This window comes from Eubalaena glacialis, chromosome 12 (assembly GCF_028564815.1).
Source record: "Eubalaena glacialis isolate mEubGla1 chromosome 12, mEubGla1.1.hap2.+ XY, whole genome shotgun sequence".
Taxonomy (NCBI): domain Eukaryota; kingdom Metazoa; phylum Chordata; class Mammalia; order Artiodactyla; family Balaenidae; genus Eubalaena; species Eubalaena glacialis.
In genome coordinates this window covers 15448365-15472816 of record NC_083727.1, presented here as the reverse complement: position 1 = coordinate 15472816, position 24452 = coordinate 15448365, and the positions used below count along the sequence as shown (strand labels likewise).

The 24452-nt window shown below is 39.8% G+C and overlaps 1 protein-coding gene across 12 annotated transcripts in view; it reads left to right on the top strand.

Annotated features, from left to right (window-relative positions):
• Positions 1-24452, top strand: part of MTHFD1L (methylenetetrahydrofolate dehydrogenase (NADP+ dependent) 1 like) — a 290546-nt gene that overhangs the window by 30899 nt on the left and 235195 nt on the right. For 10 of the 12 annotated variants that reach the window (XR_009702806.1, XR_009702808.1, XR_009702807.1 and 7 more), the window contains 3 exons: positions 5207-5295; positions 6801-6898; positions 9953-10126. Coding sequence is in view for 8 of the 12 variants with exons in the window: in XM_061206826.1 (XP_061062809.1) it covers positions 5207-5295; positions 6801-6898; positions 9953-10126 (361 nt within the window). In the remaining 4 variants the exon portion in view is untranslated. Of the gene's footprint in view, positions 1-5206; positions 5296-6800; positions 6899-7397; positions 7485-9952; positions 10127-24452 lie in introns of those variants that run through there. The other 2 variants (XM_061206831.1, XM_061206832.1) reach the window with 2 other exon arrangements.

Below are 24452 nucleotides of genomic sequence, written 5' to 3'. Positions count from 1 at the left end.
TGGTAGGGGAGGCTGTACTGAACTGTCCAGGAGGATGGTGTTTTTTCCCCCAAAGCTGGTCAGAACTTGGGCCAAAAGGAGTAGAGGTCTCTACCGGTACCACACTGGAGTTCTAGACCTTGAAACTTAGGCAGCCCCGGAACACAGAGTGAAATAGAGAATAGTATCAAGGAGAAAATAAATGTAACTTCTGATCCAGTCACCTTGAGATAACCATTTTACACTTTTCCATTAAAAAAGCACTAAACTTAATTTTATTGAAATACAATGGAAAGAAAAGAAAGTAATATGCTAAAAGCTCTACTGAAATTCATTTAACTGTTTCTTCAAAAAGAGAAATAATGCACCTTCCTCTCTGGGAAATGTAGCTCCTCCCAGAATCGACCAATCAGATTAAAAACCCCTTGGAGCTGAAGGGCTAGGGGGTTGTTTGGGGCGCTTTGAAAGGAAGATGCTCAGGAATTTCCCAAAATGCTCATGTACTCAGTTCACAGATGAGCACACACATGAATAAAGCAATTAGAGGTACAATATAATACGAATGTGGGATTAATGGCTCTTTTTAGCAAATAGAAAGCATGTACTAAATTACTTTTTTGAAATGTATGTAATTTCTGGGTAAAACTTCTTTTTTTTTTTCCTGAAAAAAACAATGCCTAACCCATTAACAGTGGACATGCACGGTAGATTTGCTCAGAATCCTAGTTGGACTAGGATAGTCAGTTATGACTTTATTATTATTTTTTTTAATGAATGTTTCCTTGCTACAATGTTTACTTGCTGTTTTTTATTAGAGTTTATATGTTTAGGACGATTTTGGTACAATCCTGGCTGGAGATAGGAGAGTCTGCTTCGGTGTTCTTTGGGAATCCCCATGAGCCATATGTTTTATTGGTGAAACGGTGCCCCATTTCTAATAAGTTTCTTTTTAGGACTTTTATTTTTTAAAGACATTTTAAAAACATTAGATTTAGATGTAACAATTCTCTTGAGGGAAAAAAAATAAGACCAAGCATTATGTTTTGATAATTCTGTATATAGACTGATTGCAGTTAGTTTATTTTCAATTTATCTGGTCCAGTAGTAGTGGTTTTATTGATTTTTGAATGCCCAGTGCCCAGAACAGTGCCAGACACGTAGGAAGGGGTCAGTAAATACTGAGTGAATAAACATGGACTCAGAATTGTACTCTAATTGATTGCACTTTTAAGTTAGTTGCAGATATAGAGACATTTCCTTGAACTTGCATCCCACTTAAAAACAGGGCTGACGGCACAAAAGCAAAGATGAAAAATGCTACACTGATTAAATGGATGAACGTTTTCCAGTCGGTACTATTTATAATAGCATTACATTTCTCAATTGTCAAAAGTTTTTTTGTTTTGTTTTGTTTTTGCTGCGTTGGGTCTTCATTGCTGCGCGCAGGCTTTCTCTAGTTGCGGCGAGCAGGGGCTACTCTTAGTTGAGGTGCACGGGCTTCTCATTGTGGTGGCTTCTCTTGTTGTGGAGCACGGGCTCTAGGCGCGCGGGCTTCAGTAGTTGCAGCATGCGGGCTCAGTAGTTGCGGCACTCGGGCTCTGGGGCAGGCTCAGTAGTTGTGGCACACGGGCTTAGTTGCTCCACGGCATGTGGGATCTTCCCAGACCAGGGCTCGAACCCATCTCCCCTGCATTGGCAGGTGGATTCTCAACCACTGCGCCACCAGGGAAGTCCAAAACTTTTAATTTTAGCAACTTTAATTAGTATGAAAATTTAACCTATGAGTAAATTGGAGAAAGGCCTTTTCCCTCTCTTTTATATATAATTTTCCACTTTAAACAAATGAAGACCTTTTTCAAGCATTATTAAAAGGAAAGTTGCTTTTATTTAAACTTCAGAGAAAAAGAATTTTTAATATACTTATGACTGGGTGAAGGCAGGGCTTTATGATGAAATTTTCATAGTCATCTTAATGGTACAGGGTTCCCCTTCCCCCCCCTTGTAAAAATAGATAGGATATGGTGATTTATGATGAGGTAATTCTATAGAGGCATTTTATTGAATACCTAATCCCCAGAGAGATTTTCTTGATGGCTGATATCCCAGAAGCAGTGCTCGGAAAACAATTACACCTAACTTGTTGGATCTGTTCACTCTTCTATGGCATGAGCCTAATGTTTAGATTGAAAACAGGGACATAGCAGTGTTCAGTTTTCTAGCTATAAGAATAATTTTATTTTTTAAAAAATTATTTCAAATGAAGGAAGTGGGCTGTGATTTTGTAATGCTCTGCTTGCTAAAGGTCAGAATTCATCCTAAGCAAAACCACTGTGCACTCTAATATTCAAACTTTTTTTCTGATGTACCAAATGGGACAAAGGAGAAACTGGTCTTAATACTTGGGCCCAGAGAACAGTATCAAAACAGCAACTTTATGGGTCAGAGTAGTTCACAGCATCATTTTAAGCAAACGTAAGTCAGCAGGGAGCCCTGGGCTGCATCCCAGGACTCATGCTAATCAAAGTTGCTAAAATTCCCAGGGTGGCCTCAGAACAGCTCCTGTCAGAAAAGGATTGTTCTGATTTCCAGGGAAAGTATCGTAACACTTTAGCCTTAAATTTTCCGATTGTGGCAAGTTTGGTTATTATAAGAAAAATTATAAATGAAAGGCCATCTTTTAAAGTGATTCACTGACTTGTCCCTGGAGGAAGGAACTGTGAGTTAATGGGGAGTGGTTAGTGGGAAGTGAAAAGACCCATTTGGTTTGGGATGGGAGCCCGGCTGGACTCACAGCCTGAGTGTGGACACCCCTCCGGGTGGGGCCCTGCCTCTACATAGGCAAGGGGGTGATGTAATGATTTCCTTTTGCAATTCTCCTTAGCCAATAAATTTATTAAGAATGTATTCCTGATTCACTGAGTTACCATCTTAATTGCTTCAATTTCTCCAGGTTCAGAACTTTCAATCCATTTTAAGATTGCATTGATTCCTACTACAAAAGTGATACAGTGGTTATGATAGAAAATTTTTGCAGTATACAATAGAAAAGAAGAAAGTAAGTAACTTCTGACCCAGTCAACTTGAGATAACCATCTTAGATTTTTTCCTATGAAAAAATTACACTCAGTTTTATTGGATGGAATATAGTAGAAGGAAAAGAAAATAACATACTAAAAGCATTGCTGGAATTCAGATAACTCTTCTTCAAAAAGAGAAATATTGGTCCCTACAAGATTCTCCTACAGTTTGAAATATGAGTGTATGTGTCTTTTGTGTTGTGTTTTAAAGTCTTCATTCGTTTTAGCCGTGTTCTATTTTATGCAAGACAGTGGCTAAGAGTATGGGAGAAATTATTCACTGTGTAATTCTGTAGGTGAAATAGTCTTCATTCACATGGGTATTTGTGATTTATTCCTGTAACATGCATTTATAAGTTGAGATCACATCCTAGAATGTAGCTTTTTCTTATTTCTCCATCATTTAAAGATAGAGGTAACAAAGAGGGAAGCATATTTCTTTTCCTTAGTGGCTGGATAAGACCTTTAGATCAGATCTCTAGTGGTTCAAACAAAAGAAAACAAATCTCTCTCATTCTCTAGACTCTTGGCTTTTGCCTAAATATGATTTATAAAACTGAAGTGTTGGCTAATCTTTAAACAACACCTGAGGGATATGATTTTCCAACACCCTTAATACATTTGACAATAGAACATCACAAAACACTTACTTTTGTTTCATGCTCTTTCTTGCAAAGAGCTTCCAGGAAAATGGATAATTTAAAAGTAGAGTGGTCATGGACTTCCCTAGTGGCACAGTGGTTAAGAATCCGCCTGCCAATGCAGGGGACACGGGTTCGACACCTGGTCCAGGAAGATCCCACATGCCGCGGAGCACCTAAGCCCGTCTGCCACAACTACTGAGCCTGCGCTCTAGAGCCCGTGAGCCACAACTACTGAGCCCATGTGCCACAACTACTGAAGCCCACGTGCCTAGAGCCCGTGCTCCGCAACATGAGAAGCCCTCGCACCACAAGGAAGAGTAGCCCCCACTCCCCGCAACTAGAGAAAGCCCACACACAGCAATGAAGACCCAACGCAGCCAAAAATAAATACATAGTTAATTAATTAAAAAAAAAAAGTGGAGTGGTCCAATATATACACTACCGAACGTAAAATAGATAGCTAGTAGGAAGCAGCCACATAGCACAGGGAGATCAGCTCGGTGCTTTGTGTCCACCTAGAGAGGTGGGATAGGGAGGGTCAGAGGGAGACGCAAGAGGGAGGGGATATGGGGATGTATGTATATGTGTAGCTGATTCACTATGTTATACAGCAGAAATTAACACACCATTGTAAAGCAATTATACTCCAATAAAGATGGTAAAAAAAATTAAATAAATAGATAAATAGATAAATAAATAAATAAAAAGTAGAGTGGTCCGAAAAAGAAGAAAATAGTTTCTTACTTCAAAAAAGTTACTATTAGCAATGTTTCTCTTCTCTAAGAGAGGATGTAGACTAAAGCATTTTACGTGTGTTTACTTTTCATAAACTTCCTAAGTGCCAACCACAGTAGAATTCTTATAAAATGCCTCGCTCTTTTGAAATCCAGGTAATCCTCAAAATTAATGCCCTAAAATATAATTTCTCAGTTTTGATGGAAAATTGTCTCTGTCACTTTTATGACAGGGATTTAAAAAAATTATCCAAGAAAGCCTGATCATTCACAGAACACTTTAACTGGGCTTGTCCTATAGGTGTTTTAGTCCTCCTTTTTATATAGCATTGGCCAAAAAGTTCGTTCGGGTTTTTCCGTAGGATGTTATGGAAAAACCCAAACGAACTTTTTGGCCAACCCAATACTTCGTATTCACACATGAAATTGCTTTGATTTTTTAATTTATTGTTTAAACATGCATACAATATGACAAGCACTTTACATTACCATATCACATTCAGTTCTCACAAAACTCTACAAGGTTGAACAACATTAATTAACAGGCCCAGAGTCACAATTGCTAGTAAGAGGTAGAGGCAAGATTTTAAGCCAGTCAAAACTCTAAATATGAGGCCCAATTGAGAGCCCCAAGGCTGTGCCAGGACCTACCTGGTAACCTATCTGTAGCTGTGCCATGACATCCTAACTTCCTTGGTTGAAAACGAGAACGTCATTGACGTCCTGGCATTTTACAAGGAACGATATGCTGAAAGTCTTTTTTTTTTCCCAGGGAAGCTTGGATGCAGTTCTCCCGGTGTCCATGGTACTGGTCCCATCGCAGAAGATGTGAGTCTCCTTGCTGCCGCTCTGCGGATTCAGGTTTGTCTGACACAGCTATTTGAGAATTTTTGAGTTTGGAGCTTCAATGAATAGTTGCTAACATTTAGAAGTGTTTTCTGTTTAGCAGACACAGTGTCAAACACTTTACAAACATGATGTCATTTAATTCTCACAACAATCCTGTAAGATAGTGTTATTCCCATTTGATAGATGAGAAAATGGAGACTTGGAAAAATGGTCACATGACAAGTATGGGGCAGGGACCCACATCAGGGTCCTCTATTAGTTATCTATTGGTGTGTAATAAATTACCCCCCAGATTTAGCAATTTAAAGCAACAAACATTTATTATCTCACAGTTTCTGTGGGTCACATATTTGGAGCCGCGTAGCTGGATGGTTCTGGCTTGGAGTCTCTCATGTGGTTGAAATCAAGATGGCGGGGCTGTAGTCATCTGAAGGGCTTGACTGGGGCCAGAGGAGTCAAGATGGCACCCTCACATGGCTGTTGGCATGTGGTATTTAAATCCTCTTTGGCTACGGGCAGGATGCCTTTGTTCCTCATCACCTGGATTTTTCCATGGGGCTGCTCACGATGTGGCAGCTGACTTCCCCCAGAATGAGGGATCAAAGGAGAGAGCAAGGAGGAAACTTCAGTAGGTTTTATGACCCAGTCTCCAAAGTCACATGCCACCACTTCCTCTTTTCTTCTTTGCTAGAACTGAGCCACCAATCTAGTTCACAACCCAGGGAAAGGGAATTGGGCTCACCTCTTGAAGACAGGAGTGTTAAAGAGTTTGTGGACATCTTTTCGAACCACCGCTATCTGTGTGACCTAAAGACCAAGATCTCCGGCTCCCCACTGCTGTGTGCTAGGCTGGTGCTGAAGCCTGCAGTGAGGGTGCCGGCCAGCAGAGGCATTAAGTAGCAGTAGAGAAACCTGAGCCTCTAATTAAACAGAAGCAGGTTTTAGTTCATTTCTTTCTTAATACATGCAATACACAATTAAAAATTTTACTTTAAAATGGGACGTAGTGCATTTCTGTAAGGCATCTGTGTTACATTGCAACTAAAGGCAAATATTATTTCTATATATATGTGTGTGTGTATGTGTATATATATATACGTATCACCGATAATTCGGTTTGCTTGTTCTATTATATCAACTGTAGAAGGATTATGCTTGCAATGGTGCAAATTTTTGGTGAAGCTGGGCATCCCAGCCAACCAGTCATGCATTCTCATATTTCCCTCATTTTTCTTCTCTGAGGTGATGCTACAATTTTAATCCATGTACTTGATGACTTTAGTGAATACAAACTTTTTTAATAGTACTTGTATCTCACATTTTCTTTTTTAAGAAAGATCTGCACATTTAACTATATGTGAATAAAATTAGTCCTGATGTTCTCTTGGATTACTGTGCAACTTTTACTCCTTTTCATGACAATATCCCTGAACAGTATTCAATATTTTCATAGTTTAGATGTGTAACCTGTCAGCTTTTACTTTTCTGACATGCTTTCCTTCCTGTCCCTATTGAAGAACATGGTTAGTAGCAGAAGGAGGTGGTTCCGTGAGCAGCGGTACAGGAGGTGGAGACTTCACTGCTTGAAACTTCAGCCTCTGTCCCCCGTACCAAGGTATTCAGGTGATTTGTTTATACTGACATCGGCTCACCAAAGTGCCTTAGATATCCAAAGTTACCCATTGGATGGGGGCACAACTTGTGGTGTTATGGCTTTGATGGTGGATAATTTTCTCTAATCAAATTGCTGCACTATTTTTTCTTTCTTTTTTTTTTTGGGCCACGCTGTGCGGCCTGCGGGACCTTAGTTCCCCGACCAGGGGTCGAACCATGCCCCTGGCATTGGGAGCGCGAAGTCTTAACCACTGGACCGCCAGGGAAGTCCTGCTGCACTATTTTTTTCTGTCATTTAATTCCTCCAAAATTAAATGATAATGAACATGTTGACCATATTCTATCAGTTCTAAGATGTAGATTTTTTAAATTTCTGAAATCAGGATGCACCTTATTGTCAATGATGTACCCTGTATTCAATGGCAGTGTTTTTTCTTAAAATAATGGTATCTTAGATTTGACAGAATACAGTAATGTAATATTTGGAATATGCTTTTCAGTGTTAGAAATGCCCAAACACACGTCAGCTTGGTCTTCAGGGCCTCGTAGGTTTCTACGCTGCGGGTAAATGAGCAACCAAACCAAAGGCCATTAGACGTGGGACCGGAGCTCTGCCTTCTTCAGAACGTGGTGGTATCTGCTCTCTGACAGGACACTCTGGGAGGGTCCAGATGGATATTTTCTTCAGCGTGGTATTTAATGAAGTGTAAGCTACATATTCCCTCTGTATAAATTTGGAAATACAAACTGCAGGACAGTCTCAGCATGTGATTTTGGGACAATTCGCTAGATAAGCTATCTGAGCCAGGCAAATGCATTTTCAAGCCTCCTAGTGAATCCCCCATGGCCACCCCTCCTCCTGTGAATTGGCCCAATCCCCTTCCTACAGGGCGCCCGTAAGTCCAGCGCTTAACCAGGTGATGCCATCTGCCAGCATGGAATACACAGAACGTAGGAGATAACACCACCCGGAATTGACTCATTTTTCACTTGATAACCAGTTGCTTTTCAGAATTGACCTCTGTTTCCTTGGGCCACAGCCCAACACTAAGGTTCGATTATACCCACCAGGCTGGTGAAACCCTCCAAGCTATGTTTTCACACTTCAAATAGACTAAACATCTTAGTCATCTTCTGTGTTCATTAATACATAAATTCCAAGAAATGTTCTTTGTAATAGCATCCCTGTAGTTGTGCAATCTGTTTCATAAAATAGTTTTTGAGGCTACTTATGTTGTTATAGAACCTTCATTTTTTTTTTTTTTTTTAAGCATCTTTATTGAAGTATAATTGCTTTACAATGGTGTGTTAGCTTCTGCTTTATAACAAAGTGAAGCAGTTATACATATACGTATGTTCCCATATCTCTTCCCTCTTGCATCTCCCTCCCTCCCACCCTCCCTATCCCACCCCTCTAGGTGGTCACAAAGCACCGAGCTGATCTCCCTGTGCTATGCGGCTGCTTCCCACTAGCTATCTATTTTACATTTGGTAGTGTATATATGTCCATGACACTCTCTCACCCTGTCACATCTCACCCCTCCCCCTCCCCATATCCTCAAGTCCATTCTCTAGAGAACCTTCATTTTTAAAGGTCAATGAGTAAATTCTACTTACAGAGAGCTAAAAAAAACTTGAGAGGGACTCGGCCAAATTGTGTACAAATCCAAATAAATTCCCCTTGGGGGGAAAAGCCCCTAAATTGCTTAACCAAATTTGACTCCTACAGCCACTGGGGAAAGAAAGGCAGGCTGAGTCGTTTATAAATCACTCAAAATCAAAATGATGTCACCATCACTCTTCAGCTAGTGAAGAGAAAACTGTGGAGGCTTTCCAAGAGTAGGCTCTTCAATTTAGGAGATTGTGGGAGGAGAGAAACAGAAAAAAAGGTGTAGCCAGGAAGGCGAAATGAAGTGGGAGCACGGACAGTGAAGGCTGGGGTGCAGTTGGCGGGGGGAGAATCAGAAAGGACAATGCAGGTGGACCTGGGGAAGGGGTTACCTAGCTGCAGGTACAGAGCTCCGCCCACATCTGGGCAGAGGCACCCTTCCCCCTCTCCCGCTCTAGTGGGCATTGGAAGTAGGTTTACTGTTACCTCTTGCACCAAAGTCAGGCTCCATGGGGTCATGGGGGAGAACACAGGGTAGCATGAGGACTGAGAGATTGTCCGCAGTAGCAACAGAAAAAAATAGAGCAGGGGGCTGCCTACCAGTGGAGAGACCGCTGCGCCGCAAAATAGGGGCCCCAGGGTGAATCAGGAAACTGCTGCATTGTCAGACATCAGCCCTGAAGACCAAGTCACAGACAGATGGATGGGCCAGACCCCCAGTAAAAGAAGCGGCTGAGCTCAGGAGCCCCAAAAGACTCTCTCTGAGAAGTCTTTTGATTTGCATAGCACTCCTGTTAAGATGAACAGCAGCATGCAGATCTTAACCAGTGAAATAGAATAGTTCAGTTGTTTGCCCAGCGACACTCTGGAGTTCCTAAGATTTCCTGTGTCTGAAGTTGAGCCTCGGGCACTAGCTCCATTTACCGACAGTTATGTAATTAATGAAATATTTTGAAATGTGATTTTTGACTTGAGAGGGAAAATATGGACACAGATAAAACAAAAGAGTATTTCCACATTTTTGAATTGCCAAGAGACACATGTGGCTAGCCCAGTAATAAAGCATTATGCAATAACCCCTCCATTCCTGGTTAAAGAATTCAGCGATGACCCATAAAAAACATTGGGCTCTATCATGGAGTTATCTTTAGGGGTGGCCTTTGGACACATTGTAATAATCCATCTCCTTTCCTGTGGCAGAGGTGTATCCTGGCACCTGGGAAGAATTCTAGAATCTATAGTTTTTAAGAGTTGCTTCTCTATCTAAAGCAATGTACCGTTTTCTTATGCACTTTAATTGTTAGCAGTTGTACTTAATCCTACTTGGGAAAAAGGACCACAAAGCCATTTGATCTAATTGTTGGCATGGTGTACGGCTGTTTTCTACTCTAGCAGCGACCACCTAAGCTGAGTAGACTCTCTTGCCTCTTATGTTTCCCCACCCAGTGATATCGAGATTTCAAGAGCACAGACTCCAAAAGCTGTGGATATCCTTGCCAAGGAGATAGGGTTGCTTGCAGATGAAATTGAAATCTATGGCAAAAGCAAAGCCAAAGTACGTTTGTCCCTGCTAGAAAGGTTAAAGGATCAAGCAGATGGAAAATACGTCTTAGTTGCTGGGTAAGACTACTTTTAAAATCTCTTTTACTAAGAAGACATTTATAAAACTCTCTTCCCTGTTTATATCTGTCACCACACCCCTCAAATCCATCCTCTTCTCCAGCTTGACATTATTTTGTCCATTTCACTTGGCAGTCCTTCATCTGACATGAGGTAAGTTTTTATTTTCAGTGTAAAACAAATGAGTCTCCTCCACAGAATATAAAGTGTAACGAGTTCCTAATCCAGGACTTTGCTTTTTGTTTCTCATATTGTGTTTTGATCACCCTGGTTCTGCCTTGGATCTTTCATTTCGCTTTTCATGATAAAAATTAAAATAAGAATTGAAAGTAAAATATTTTGAGCTGAATGGGTTGTTTTTCTACTTAGAAATAACATTGGAAAATGAACAGATCATTGTGTGAGACTTAGACTTTTCGATTAGTATCCTTAATATTTATGAATTTGCATTACGAAAACTCATTTCTCTTTCTTGCATTTCAGAATTAATATTGGGCCACTTACATTTGTGTTGCTCGTTTTACAAAAGGCAAATGCACAGTTTTTGTGAAAAGGAGCATTTGCTTTATTTTGCCTCTTTTTTAAAAAAAGAAATACATTCACCAGCTGAAAAACAATAGAAAACAAGGGATTTCAAATATTTATTTAATGTGACCCAACGGAACATCAGGAGACCATATAAATTCCTTTGTCGTCTTGAAATGCCATTACATTGACTTACTAATGATATATAGGCCAAGGCTTGGGGCACAAAACCCTATTTGTTAACAGGCAGAGACATTTTTGTAACTGGACTTGACTCATAGTTAACTTGGTTTTTATATATCTAATTATTCATGTAAGTGCTTTATTTCTTTTTCTGGTTATAAAAGTCACGCATACTTGTAAAATTATTTGAAAAATACAGAAAGTAAAAACAAGAAAGTATAAACGGCTGTTCACATTTGAGACCATCTTGACACAGATGCAGTCTGTCATAAATGAGATCATTGTACACATGCTATTCTGTAAGCAACTTGATTATTAACAATATGTTGTATACCTAGCTCCATGTGAGTCAGGATAGACTATGTTATCATTTTGCATGACTACCTAACATGCTACTGCTCACATCCCAGATTCTTCAGTGTGCTGGGGGATTGGGCTTGGGGGGAGTGGTAAAAATGCCTGGGATGAGGGTGGGTCCCATTCTACACATCTTCCCGGCGCCAAGAAACATAGCTGTGGCTCAGCCACTGATAGTAAAGCATGTTTCTAATTCTTCTTCAAGTGTATTAAGGCAGAAAAAAGGTTTGAAGATAACATAGAGATGTCCCACAATTTATTTAACCAATTCTCTATTGATGGGCTCTCAAATTGTTCCCCATCTTTGGCCATGACAAACAGTGCTGAAATTAACAACCATGGGCATGCATATCTGTGCATTTATCCAGTGATCTGCTTAGGAAAAATCCCTAGAGATGAATTCAGTTTTTCATACCTACAAATAAAGATAAAACTACAAATAAAGCAAGATAGCATCCATAATATCACCTCTTTAATGGTATAATAATTTCTTCATATCTCTTCCCCTTTTTCCTTTAGCCTCCCTCTACCCCCCCACCTCACCCCCCATCCCATCCCCCAGCTCCTCCTTCTCCATCTCCTTCTGTTACTGTTTTCTAAGAGGGATGGACAGCTAGAGTCATTCGGTGGCTGTGTTTTTAAGGAATTCATACCTTGCTGCAGCACCTCAGTTGCCTGTGGCTTAAACCTCTCTCAGACTTCCAGGTTCACTACCGCTGGATTCCCAATCCTAATGGGATCCTCTCCAGCCTAGGACCCCAGCCCTGATGTCCCCATAACTGAGCTGTAGGAAACCTCTTTGAGGGGAGATTTGGCCTCACCTGAGGCACCCTCTGGGGGCAGATCTGTGAAAGGAGCTGGCTGAAGGCAGGCAGTGGGTACTCCTGGGTCCCAGAGTTTGGAGCAAACATCTAGTCAGTCGATGTTGCTTTTCTGGAAGTGTGCTTCATGCAAGTTTGTTTACAGTGAGTAAATTAACTCTGAGACATAAAGAACTTCAGAAGCAAATTTAGCATCTTATCCACAGATTTGCTTCCCTTCTTCCAGGATTTAGGTGCTCTTGGTAGGTGGGTTTGCTGGTTTTCTCACCCTGTTTAAGGTAGGAAGAATTAGGAAAACTCAGGAGGATGTGGTCTCAGTTTACTAAGGAAGAATCATGCAGCCATTTTTCACATGGAATGGCTGTGATTTACTCTGCTTTGGGCTTGTCAGTATTGGAAATAAAAGCGCAAATCTAGACATGGCCCTGCCCTTCACTGGGAACACAGAATTGATACTTCTAAAACAAAACCTGTGTTGGTATTGTTATCAGATTCCTAACCTGAAGTCATAACCTGGCCTCCAGCCACATGCCAGAGAGTGACCGCCAGTCTGGCCGCCTAGGATTGCCACTACGTGTTGGTCCATACCCAGTAGAACATCGTTCCACTCTGTCTCTGCTGGTCTTTATGTGTGTAACTGAGCGGAAGAAGCCAGGCTGCCATGTTATACATAGAAGCCAAAATTAAACCTGAATTCTCAAGTACAGGTTTAACCCCAGGACATCAACAGTTCTTTTTCTGAAATTGTGGTATAAATTCCCTTACATAACGAAGACCTATGAAGGAACAAAAGTCAAATTGTGTTGCTTTCACCTGCATTGAAAAAGAAGCTGGGGCTTCCCTGGTGGCACAGTGGTTAAGAATCTGCCTGCCAACACAAGGGACACGGGTTCGAGCCCTGGTCTGGGAAGATCCCCCATGCCGCGGAACAACTGAACCCGTGCGCCACAACTACTGAGCCTGCGCTCTGAGCCCGCAAGCCACAACTACTGAGCCCGTGTGCCACAGCTACTGAAGCCCGTGCACCTAGAGCCCATGCTCCACAACAAGAGAAGCCACTGCAATGAGAAGCCCGCACACTGCAACGAAGAGTAGCCCCCGCTCGCTGCAACTAGAGAAAGCCTGCGTGCAGCAACGAAGACCCAATGCAGCCAAAAATAAATAAATTAATTAAATAAATTTAAAAAAAAAAGAAAAAGAAAAAGCTGTGAGGGTAGGATTTTGAGATGTATATATGCATCTGTCTCAGAGCTTGGAGGTTTTTAGAAAAGACATATAACAGTATATTCTATAAGAGAGGAATGAACTCCCCTCACCAACACAACAAGAGATATTTTTTAAGTGTGTAAACTGCCTTTGTTATCTAATCTTTTGATAGCTGGATGTTTGAAATCACTTTAAAACAGCAAGACAATCATTTATAATCTAAAATGAAAACTTCATTTGAAATAAAATCACCTTTAATTTTTGTCAGGTCAGTTATGGAAAAGTGACATTATCAAGCCCTTATACACATGGTTGCAACTTCTTAAGAAATATAAATTACCCGTCCACATAATTCAAAAAGAGTCATGTGCCACAATGTTTACTGCAGCACTATTTACAATAGCCATGACATGGAAGCAACCTAAGTGTCCATCGACAGATGAATGGATAAAGAAGATGTAGCATGTATATACAATGGAATATTACTCAGCCATAAAAAGAAACGAAATTGAGTTATTTGCAATGAGGTGGATGGACCTAGAGACTGTCATACAGAGTGAAGTAAGTCAGAAGGAGAAAAACAAATACTGTATGCTAACACATATATGTGGAATCTAAAAAAAAAAAAAAAAATGGTTCTGAAGAACCTAGGGGCAGGACAGGAGTAAAGACTCAGACGTAGAGAATGGACTTGAGGACACGGGGAGGGGGAAGGGGAAGCTGGGACGAAGTGAGAGAGTGGCATGGACATATATACACTACCAAATGTAAAATAGATAGCTAGTGGGAAGCAGCAACATAGCACAGGGAGATCAGCTCGGTGCTTTGTGACCACCTAGAGGGGTGGGATCGAGAGGAGATATGGGGATATATGTATATGTATAGCTGATTCACTTTGTTATAAAGCAGAAACTAACACACCATTGTAAAGCAATTATACTCCAATAAAGATGTTAAAAAAAAAACAACTCAAAAAAAAAGCAGAACTCAAAAAAAAAAAACGGATGTGGTACATATATACAACGGAATATTACTCAGCCATAAAAAAGAACGAAATAATGCCATTCACGGCGACATGGATGGACCTAGAGATTGTCATAGTGAGTGAAGTAAGTCAGATGGAGAAAGACAAAAATCATATGATATCGCTTATATGTGACATCTAAAAAAAAAATGGTACAGATGAACTTACTTGCAAAACAGAAATAGAGTCACAGATGTAGAAAACAAACTTGTGGTTACCAGGAGGGAAAGCGGGTGGGAGGGATAAATTGGGAGATTGGGATTGACACATAGACAGTACTATATAAAAAATACATAAGTGATGAGGACCTACTGTATAGCACAGGGAGCTCTTCTCAATACTCTGTAATGACCTTTATGGGAAAAGAATCTTAAAAATGAGTGGATATATGTATATGTATAACTGATTCACTTTGCTGTACAGCAGAAACTAACACAACATTGTAAATCAACTATACTCCAATAAAATTTTTTTTAAATAATAATAAAAAAATAGATGGCTAGTGGGAAGCAACCGCACAGCACAGGGAGATCAGCTCGGTGCTTTGTGACCACCTAGAGGGGTGGGATAGGGAGGGTGGGAGGGAGACCAAGAGGGAGGGGATATGGGGATATATGTATACATATAGCTGATTCACTTTGTTGTACAGCAGCAACTAACACAACATTGTAAAGCAATTATACTCCAATAAAGATGTTAGGAAAAAAAAAGAAATATAAATTACCCGTCCATTAAATGAAGAATTTTTTCCTTTTTTCTGAAAGGTTTTTTTTTTAATCTGAAAATAATATTGACCCATTGAATAAAAATTTAGCATAAAGAAAAGTAAAAAGAAGGAGAAAACGAAATCTCTCATTACTCAGAAGTATTCAAAATTTTTATATTTCCTTCCAGGATTGTATCTCTGCATCTATCCTTTTTACACATTGAGATCATGCCATAAATACCATTTTGTGTCCTGCTTTTATCCCTGAATACTATAACATAAGTCTTCTCTCATGCTTTAGAAGAATTCAAATGCCCAAGTAATTTTTCAGTAAACCTAAATAACAAAATATTATTGCACATTTGAATTCATGTATAAATGTGATTTGAATATATCAACAGTGGGATTAAAGTATAAAACCATGGGATTAAAAAACACCTTCTACTATTAATAACCCAAATGCAAAACAGATTAATTCATTTTAAAAAGCTACTCTTCAAACTTCAGAATTTCTTATTCCGTCAGAGTCATCTGTATTTCATCAGCTACACTTCACATGGTATTTACACCTACACATCACTTTATTTGCTCTGCCTGACAAAATGAAAAGTATTGGGAATTGTTCAGGGAAATACGCCAAAAGAATCTTAGGGTCTCCGGAGTTTTACATATTTTCCTAGTTACACTAATGAAAAGGAATTTGTTTGAGAACTTGACTCGGAGTGCAGCTTCAGGGCATTGAAAGTGTAGGCAGAATGGGTCTCCATCCGCCCTTTACTGATTTCCACGCAGAAGTTTTTAGAATTTCTCTGAATCGCTTGGACCCAGCAGTTAAAAAAGAAGCCCAAATTCAAAGTGTGAATAGACTGAATTTCACATTAAAGGAAAATACTCACATCACGATTTTTTTCTCTAGAGTGCCAAATACCTGATTTTATTTTATTTTTGTTTATTTTTTAATGTTACAAACCATTTTGGTCAGTGTAAAAATAACTTCTTTTGATTCTTCTAAGATTTCGATTTTCTGCCCTGTGCAACTATCTAACTATCTGTGAGTTTTTCTTCTATTTACATTAGTTGCAGAGCTGAACAAAGGTATTTACAAGCGACCAGGGACTTTGAACTATTTGCCTCAGTCAAGTGTGATGGGAAACAACCAAATGGACCATGGTTATCCTTTTTTTTTTTTTTTTTTAACAGACTTTATTATTATTATTTTTTAATGATGTAGGACAAGCTTTACTAATTGTTTTATTTTTAACATCTTTATTGGAGTATAATTGCTTTACAATGGTGTGTTAGTTTCTGCTTTATAACAAAGTGAATCACCTATACATATACATATATCCCCATATCTCCTCCCTCTTGCATCTCCTTCCCACCCTCCCGATCCCACCCTCTAGGTGGTCACAAAGCACCAGGCTGATCTCCCTGTGTTATGCGGCTGCTTCCCACTAGCTATCTGTTTTACATTTGGTAGTGTATATATGTCCATGCCACTCTCTCACTTCGTCCCAGTTTACCCTTCCCCCTCCCTGTGTCCTCATGTCCATTCTCTACATCTACGTCTTTATTCCTGTCCTGCCCCTAGGTTCTTGAGAACCATTTTTTTTTTTTTTTTTTTAGATTCCATATATACGTGTTACCATACGGTATTTGTTTTTCTCTTTCTGACTTACTTCACTCTATATGACAGACTCTAGGTCCATCCATCTCACTACAAATAACTCAATTTCGTTTCTTTTTATGGCTGAATAATATTCCATTGTATATATGTGCCACATCTTCTTTATCCATTCATCTGTCGATGGACACTTAGGTTGCTTCCATGTCTTGGCTATTGTAAATAGTGCTGCAATGAACATTGTGGTACATGACTCTTTTTGAATTATGGTTTTCTCAGGGTATATGCCCAGTAGTGGAATTGCTGGGTCATATGGTAGTTCTATTTTTCATTTTTTAAGGAACCTCCATACTGTTCTCCATAGTGGTTGTATCAATTTACATTCCCACCAACAGTGCAAGAGGGTTCCCTTTTCACCACACCCCCTCCAGCATTTATTGTTTGTAGATTTTTTGATGATGGCCATTCTGACCGGTGTGAGGTGATATCTCACTGTAGTTTTGATTTGCATTTCTCTAATGATTAATGATGTTGAACATCCTTTCATGTGTTTGTTGGCAATCTGATATCTTCTTTGGAGAAATGTCTAAGTCTTCTTCCCATTTTTGGATTGGGTTGTTTGTTTTTTTGATACTGAGCTGCATGAACTGCTTGTAAATTTTGGAGATTAATCCTTTGTCAGTTGCTTCATTTGCAAATATTTTCTCCCATTCTGAGGGTTGTCTTTTCGTCTTGTTTATGGTTTGCTTTGCTGTGCGAAAGCTTTGAAGTTTCATTAGGTTCCATTTGTTTATTTTTGTTTTTATTTCCATTTCTCTAGGAGCTGGGTCAAAAAGGATCTTGCTGTGATTTATGTCATAGAGTGTTCCGCCTATGTTTTCCTCTAAGAGTTTTATAGTGTCTGGCCTTACATTTAGGTCTTTAATCCATTTGGAGTTTATTTTTGTGTATGGTGTTAGGGAGTGTTCTAATTTCATTCTTTTACATGTAGCAGTCCAGTTTTCCCAGCACCACTTATTGAAGAGGCTGTCTTTTCTCCATTGTATATTCTGGCCTCCTTTATCAAAAATAAGGTGACCATATGTGCGTGGGTTTATCTCTGGGTTTTCTATCCTGTTCCATTGATCTATATTTCTGTTTTTGTGCCAGTACCATCCTGTCTTGATTGCTGTAGCTTTGTAGTATTGTCTGAAGTCTGGGAGCCTGATTCCACCAGCTCCGTTTTTCTTTTTCAAGATTGCTTTGGCTATTTGGGGTCTTTTGTGTTTCCATACAAATTGTGAAATTTTTTGTTCTAGTTCTGTGAAAAATGCCATTGGTACTTGGATAGGGATTGCACTGAATCTGTAGATTGCTTTGAGTAGTAGAGTCATTTTCACAATGTTGATTCTTCCAATAAAAGAATATGGTATATCTCTCCATCTGTTTGTATCATCTTTAGTTTCTTTCATCAGTGTCTTATCGTTTTCTGCATACAGGTCTTTTGTCTCCTTAGGTAGGTTTATTCCTAGGTATTTTATTCTTTTTGTTGAAATGGTAAATGGAAGTGTTTCCTTAATTTCTCTTTCAGATATTTCATCATTAGTGTATAGGAATACAAGAGATTTCTGTGCATTAATTTTATATCCTGCTACTTTACCAAATTCATTGATTAGCTCTAGTAGTTTTCTGGTAGCATCTTTAGGATTCTCTATGTATAGTATCATGTCATCTGCAAACAGTGACAGCTTTACTTCTTCTTTTCTGATTTGGGTTCCTTTTATTTCTTTTTCTTCTGTAATTGATGTGGCTACAACTTCCAAAACTATGTTGAATAATAATGGTGGGAGTGGACAACCTTGTCTTGTTCCTGATCTTACAGGAAATGCTTTCAGTTTTTCACCATTGATAACAATGTTGGCTGTGGGCTTGTCATATATGGCCTTTATTATGTTGAGGTAAGTTCCCTCTATGCCTGCTTTCTGGAGGGTTTTTATATAAATGGGTGTTGAATTTTGTCAAAAGCTTTTTCTGCATCTATTGAGATGATCATAAGGTTTTTCTCCTTCAATTTGTTAATATGGTTTATCACACTGATTGATTTGTATATATTGAAGAATCCTTGCATTCCTGGCACAAACCCCACTTGATCATGGTGTATGATCCTTTTAATGTGCTGTTGGATTCTGTTTGCTAGTATTCTGTTTAGGATTTTTGCATCTATGTTCATCAGTGATATTGGCCTGTAGTTTTCTTTCTTTGTGACATCTTTGTCTGGTTTTGGTATCAGGGTGATGGTGGCCTCGTAGAATGAGTTTGGGAGTGTTCCTCCCTCTGCTATATTTTGGAAGAGTTTGAGAAGGATAGGTGTTAGCTCTTCTCTAAATGTTTGATAGAATTCACCTGTGAAGCCATCTGGTCCTGGACTTTTGTTTGTTGGAAGATTTTTAATCACAGTCTCAATTTCAGTGCCTGTGATTGGTCTGTTTACATTTTCTATTTCTTCCTGGTTCAGTCTTGGAAGGTTGTGCTTTTCTAAGAATTTGTCCATTTCTTCCAGGTTGTCCATTATTGGCATATAGTTGCTTGTAGTAATGTCTCATGGTCCTTTGTATTTCTGCAATGTCAGTTGTTATTTCTCCTTTGTCATTTCTAATTCTATTGATATGAGTCTTCTCCCTTTTTTTCTTGATGAGTCTGACTAATGGTTTATCAACTTTGTTTATCTTCTCAAAGAACCAGCTTTTAGTTTTATTGATCTTTGCTATTGTTTCCTTCATTTCTTTTTCATTTATTTCTGATCTGATCTTTATGATTTCTTTCCTTCTGCTAACTTTGGGGTTTTTTTGTTCTTCTTTCTCTAATTGCTTTAGGTGTAAGGTTAGGTTGTTTATTTGAGATGTTTCTTGTTTCTTGAGGTAGGATTGTATTGCTATAAACTTCCCTCTTAGAACTGCTTTTGCTGCATCCCATAGGTTTTGGGTCATCGTGTTTTCATTGTCATTTGTTTCTAGGTATTTTTTAATTTCCTCTTTGATTTCTTCAGTGATCTCTTGGTTATTTACTAGTGTACTGTTTAGCCTCCATGTGTTTCTATTTTTTACAGATCTTTTCCTGTAATTGATATCTACTCTCATAGCATTGTGGTCAGAAAGGATACTTGATGCGTTTTCAATTTTCTTGAATTTACCAAGGCTTGATTTGTGACCCAAGATATGATTTATCCTGGAGAATGTTCCATGAGCACTTGAGAAGAAAGTGTACTCTGTTGTTTTTGGATGGAATGTCCTATAAATATCAATTAAGTCCATCTTGTTTAATGTATCATTTAAAGCTTGTGTTTCCTTATTTATTTTCATTTTGGATGATCTGTCCATTGGTGAAAGTGGGGTGTTAAAGTCCCCTACTATGATTGTGTTACTGTCGATTTCCCCTTTTATGGCTGTTAGTATTTGCCTTATGTATTGAGGTGCTCCTGTGTTGGGTGCATTATTATTTACAATTGTTATAGCTTCTTCTTGGATTGATCCCGTGATCATTATGTAGTGTCCTTCTTTGTCTGTTGTAACAGTCTTTATTTTATAGTCTATTTTGTCTGATAGGAGAATTGCTACTCCAGTGTTTGATTTCCATTTACATGGAAAATCTTTTCCATCCCCGCACTTTCAGTCTGTATGTGTCCCTAGGTCTGAAGTGGGTCTCTTGTAGACAGCATATATATGCATGTTGTTTTTATATCCATTCAGCCAGTTTGTCTTTTGCTTGGAGCATTTAATCCATTTACATTTAAGGTAGTTATTGATATGTACGTTCCTATTACCATTTTCTTAATTGTTTTGGGTTTGCTTTGTAGGTGTTTTCCTTCTCCTGTGTTTCCTTCCTAGAGAAGTTCCTTTAGCATTTGTTGTAAAGCTGGTTTGGTGGTACTGAATTCTCTTAGCTTTTGCTTGTCTGTAGAGGTTTTAATTTCTCCGTCTAATCTGAATGAGATCCTTGCTGGGTAGAGTAATCTTGGTTGTAGGTTTTACCCTTTCAGCACTTTAAATATGTTCTGCCACTTCCTTCTGGCTTGCAGAGTTTCTGCTGAAAGATCAGCTGTTAACCTTTTGGGGATTCCCTTGTATATTATTTGTTGTTTTCCCCTTGCTGCTTTTAATATTTTTTCTTTGTATTTAATATTTGATAATTTGATTAATATGTGTCTTGGCGTGTTTCTCCTTGGATTTATCCTGCATGGGACTCTCTGCGCTTCCTGGACTTGATTGACTATTTCCTTTCCCATATTAGGGAAGTTTTCAATTATAATCTCTTCAATTATTTTCTCAGACCCTTTCTTTTTTTCTTCTTCTTCTGGGACCCCTATAATTCGCATGTTGGTGCATTTAATGTTGTCCCAAAGGTCTCTGAGACGGTCCTCAATTCTTTTCATTCTTTTTTCTTTATTCTGCTCTGTGGTAGTTATTTCCACTATTTTATCTTCCAGGTCACTTATCCGTTCTGTCTCAGTTATTCTGTTATTGATTCCTTCTAGAGAATTTTTAATTTCATTTATTGTGTTGTTCATCATTGTTTGTTTGCTCTTTAGTTCTTCTAGGTCCTTGTTAAACATTTCTTGTATTTTCTCCATTCTATTTCCAAGATTTTGGATCATCTTTACTATCATTACTCTGAATTCTTTTTCAGGTAGACTGCCTATTTCCTCTTCATTTGTTTGGTCTGGTGGGTTTTTGCCTTGCTCCTTCATCTGCTGTGCATTTCTCTGTCTTCTCATTTTTCTTAACTTACTGTGTTTGGGGTCTCCTTTTCGCAGGCTGCAGGTTCGTAGTTCCCGTTGTTTGTGGTGTCTGCCTCCAGTGGCTAAGGTTGGTTCAGTGGGTTGTGTAGGCTAGTGCCTGTGTTCTGGTGGATGAGGCTGGATCTTGTCTTTCTGGTGGGCAGGACCGCGTCCAGTGGTGTGTTTTGGGATGTCTGTGACCTTATATGATTTTAGGCAGCCTTTCTGCTAATGGGTAAGGTTGTGTTCCTGTCTTGCTAGTTGTTTGGCATAGGGTGTCCAGCACTGTAGCTTGCTGGTCATTGAGTGGAGCTGGGTCTTATCGTTGAGTTGGAGATCTCTGGGAGAGCTTTTGCCGTTTGATACTGCGTGGAGCCGGGAGGTCTCTGGTGAACCAGTGTCCTGAACTTGGCTCTCCCACCTCAGAGACACAGGCCTGACACCCGGCTGGAGCACCAAGACCCTGTCAGCCACACGGTTCCAAGCTCCGGAAATCCACACTCCAGAGGCACTTCTTTCAACGTACTGCCTCTCCCCTTCCACACAGGTCCTGGTTATCCATTTTTATTGTTAGTTTAAAAAGGTGTTAAAAGATCTTCCAAGCAAAGAGTGTTGGAGTTCATGGTTCGACCCATGGCTAATGGCAATAATACTGTCCAACAGGATTCTAGATTTTGAGAACGGATCGGTTTTATGACTTCTCTCTGCATAAGCAGTCTCTTTGACCTTTGAGTAAATGGTAAGCTTCTTTTAGTACGTGTCCAAGTTGTCACAGACAATTGATTCGTTCAATTCATTTTTACTGTAGTTGACAGTGAATAACATTTGTCTTAGAAAAGGTGTCATTCCTTTTTCTAATGTCTTTTGCTCATCTATGCCTGGACATGTGACAGAAACGCAATGGAAATAGTCCTTCACCTCAGCAAGCTTGTAGTCATAATGCCCCCTGAAAAGTTAGATAATAAGCACGAAATGAGTCCTGTGGGAAGTTGGAGGGAGCAGATAAATATCCTAGGAGAAGATGAGGAAGATAATGAGCAGAGCCCACAGTTCCATTTCCATAAACTCCAAGCTCTTACAGAAAAAGAAATTAGGTTAACATGGTGCTCATTCTTTCCTCAGTCAACTTGATAGTTTGGAATGTGAGCTAAGGATCGTGAGACGACAATTAAGCCAGGTTTTGATGCCAAATGTAGGAATGAGGTGAAATAAAATTTTTATGGTAGCTCTCCTTTGATTGCTCCCCATAAATACTTCCTACTTTCTGATTTTCCCGAATTGTATCAGTTGGCAGAACGCTAAACAGTCCTGTGTTTCTCATTAAGGGTTGGATGCTTAGCTGAAGTTTTTGGGAGGTCATCTCTGGGCGTGTCTGCTTTTGGCTCTCTCCAGCAGCATTGTGAGCGTATCCTTAGGGATGAAAATGTAATCCTTCATGTGACACATTTAAGTAAAGCCTCTATTCCTTTGCAAGAAGTAAATACCAGTACAGTACTTAATCCACCCTACATCTGACCTGCATTTTCTTTACGTAAGATCGGGATGCCTGTGGCTCTTGGTTGGAAGTGTACGTCACCGAGGAGCATTCCAGTGGGGTCACTAGCTCCCTCCCAGTGGCCTCCTTGTTGCTAAATCCAGTGACCGCTTTTCACTGGACTGCATTTGAGTCTGTGGACGCTTCCATGGCTCCCTTCGGAGATTCCCCTGCCACACCTCTGCCTCCAGTCAGGGTTTCCCTAACTTAATACTGCTCCTTCTTAGTTTCCCTTTGCTCTCTTCTCACTATTCCCGAAGAGACAATGTTCTTAACAATTCTGTCTTTATCCCTTTTGTACTCTGTTCACTCCACTGACTGATCGTCCCCATTCCCATGCTTTAAATTACTCATTATCGATAATGATTTCCATCCATAGAAATAACCTAGTGAAGTCAGATGACTTGCCTGGGTTTAATTTCCAGCTCTACTGCTTACTAATTGTGTGGCCTTGGGCAGGATACTTAAAATTCCTGTGCCTTAGTGTCCTCATTTATCAAATGAAGATTAACCCAACAAATATAAAGCACAGAACCTAGCATATTAACTACCCCAAACCCACCCTCACTTTTATCTGGCGAACGCTTATTCATTTGTCAGGTCTCAGCTTAGATGTTACTTCCGCCAGGAAGCCTTCCCTGCGGTCCCAAGTCTACTTAGATCGTCCTCCTATGTGCTCTCATAATATAGTGTAATTGCCCTGTTTCCTCTGTCTCATTGTTTCTCACATTCATTGTAACTGCCGATTTATCTCTCCACATCTCCCATCGGCCATAAGCTCTGTGAGGTCAGCAGTGGAGTCCGGTGTGGTCATCACGGTGTCCCCGGGGTCTAGTTACCTGGACACAGTGGTACTTAAGAAATATTTGCTGAAAGAGTGATTCATTGTATCGCTGTGGTGGACGGAGATAGTTGTATTACTTCTTTGTGGTCACATCGCTGGGTTTTACGGGTCAGAAAACTCTGTCATCAGTTTTGTTGTGGTTGAGTGTCCTAGACAATCTGGCTCACAGCATCTAACCCACAGAAGACTAAACTGTAAGGCAAAATAAGTTTTTAAACTTGTAACAGTGGTGAGAATATGCCAAGGAACAATTTCATGGGTCTTTACTTGGGAATGTAATATACGCCTGTCCCATTACTTAATTCTTTGATGTTGTGAGCCTCTGATGCTTGGCTTTGTAGGGTGTGTGCTCAGCAGTGAGCTCCCAGGGCAGAGTTAACCTCCTTAGTGTGCTTAGGAGCTGTGGACTCATTCCTTCCGAATACTGGAAGGGTTGTTGTATGGGAAGGGAGAAGCTGAGTGTGTCTGTAGGAAGCTACAGGAATGCAGATATCTCCTCTTTAGGAGAAAGAACTTGTCTAACTGTAAAAGCTATCAGGAAATGAACGGGCCACCCTGGAGGTAATGAGCCTCCAGCACAGCTTGTGTTTAAAGATGGCTGGACAAGCCCCGGACACTGATATCTAGAAGGAGATGGATGAATGGGGACATTAGAATCCCTTCTAAAATGAGAGTCTGGCCATGCCTCACCACCCATGGACCATTGACTTAGGCCTCGTGCCCACTTAATGCCCTCAGTAAATGGCCCT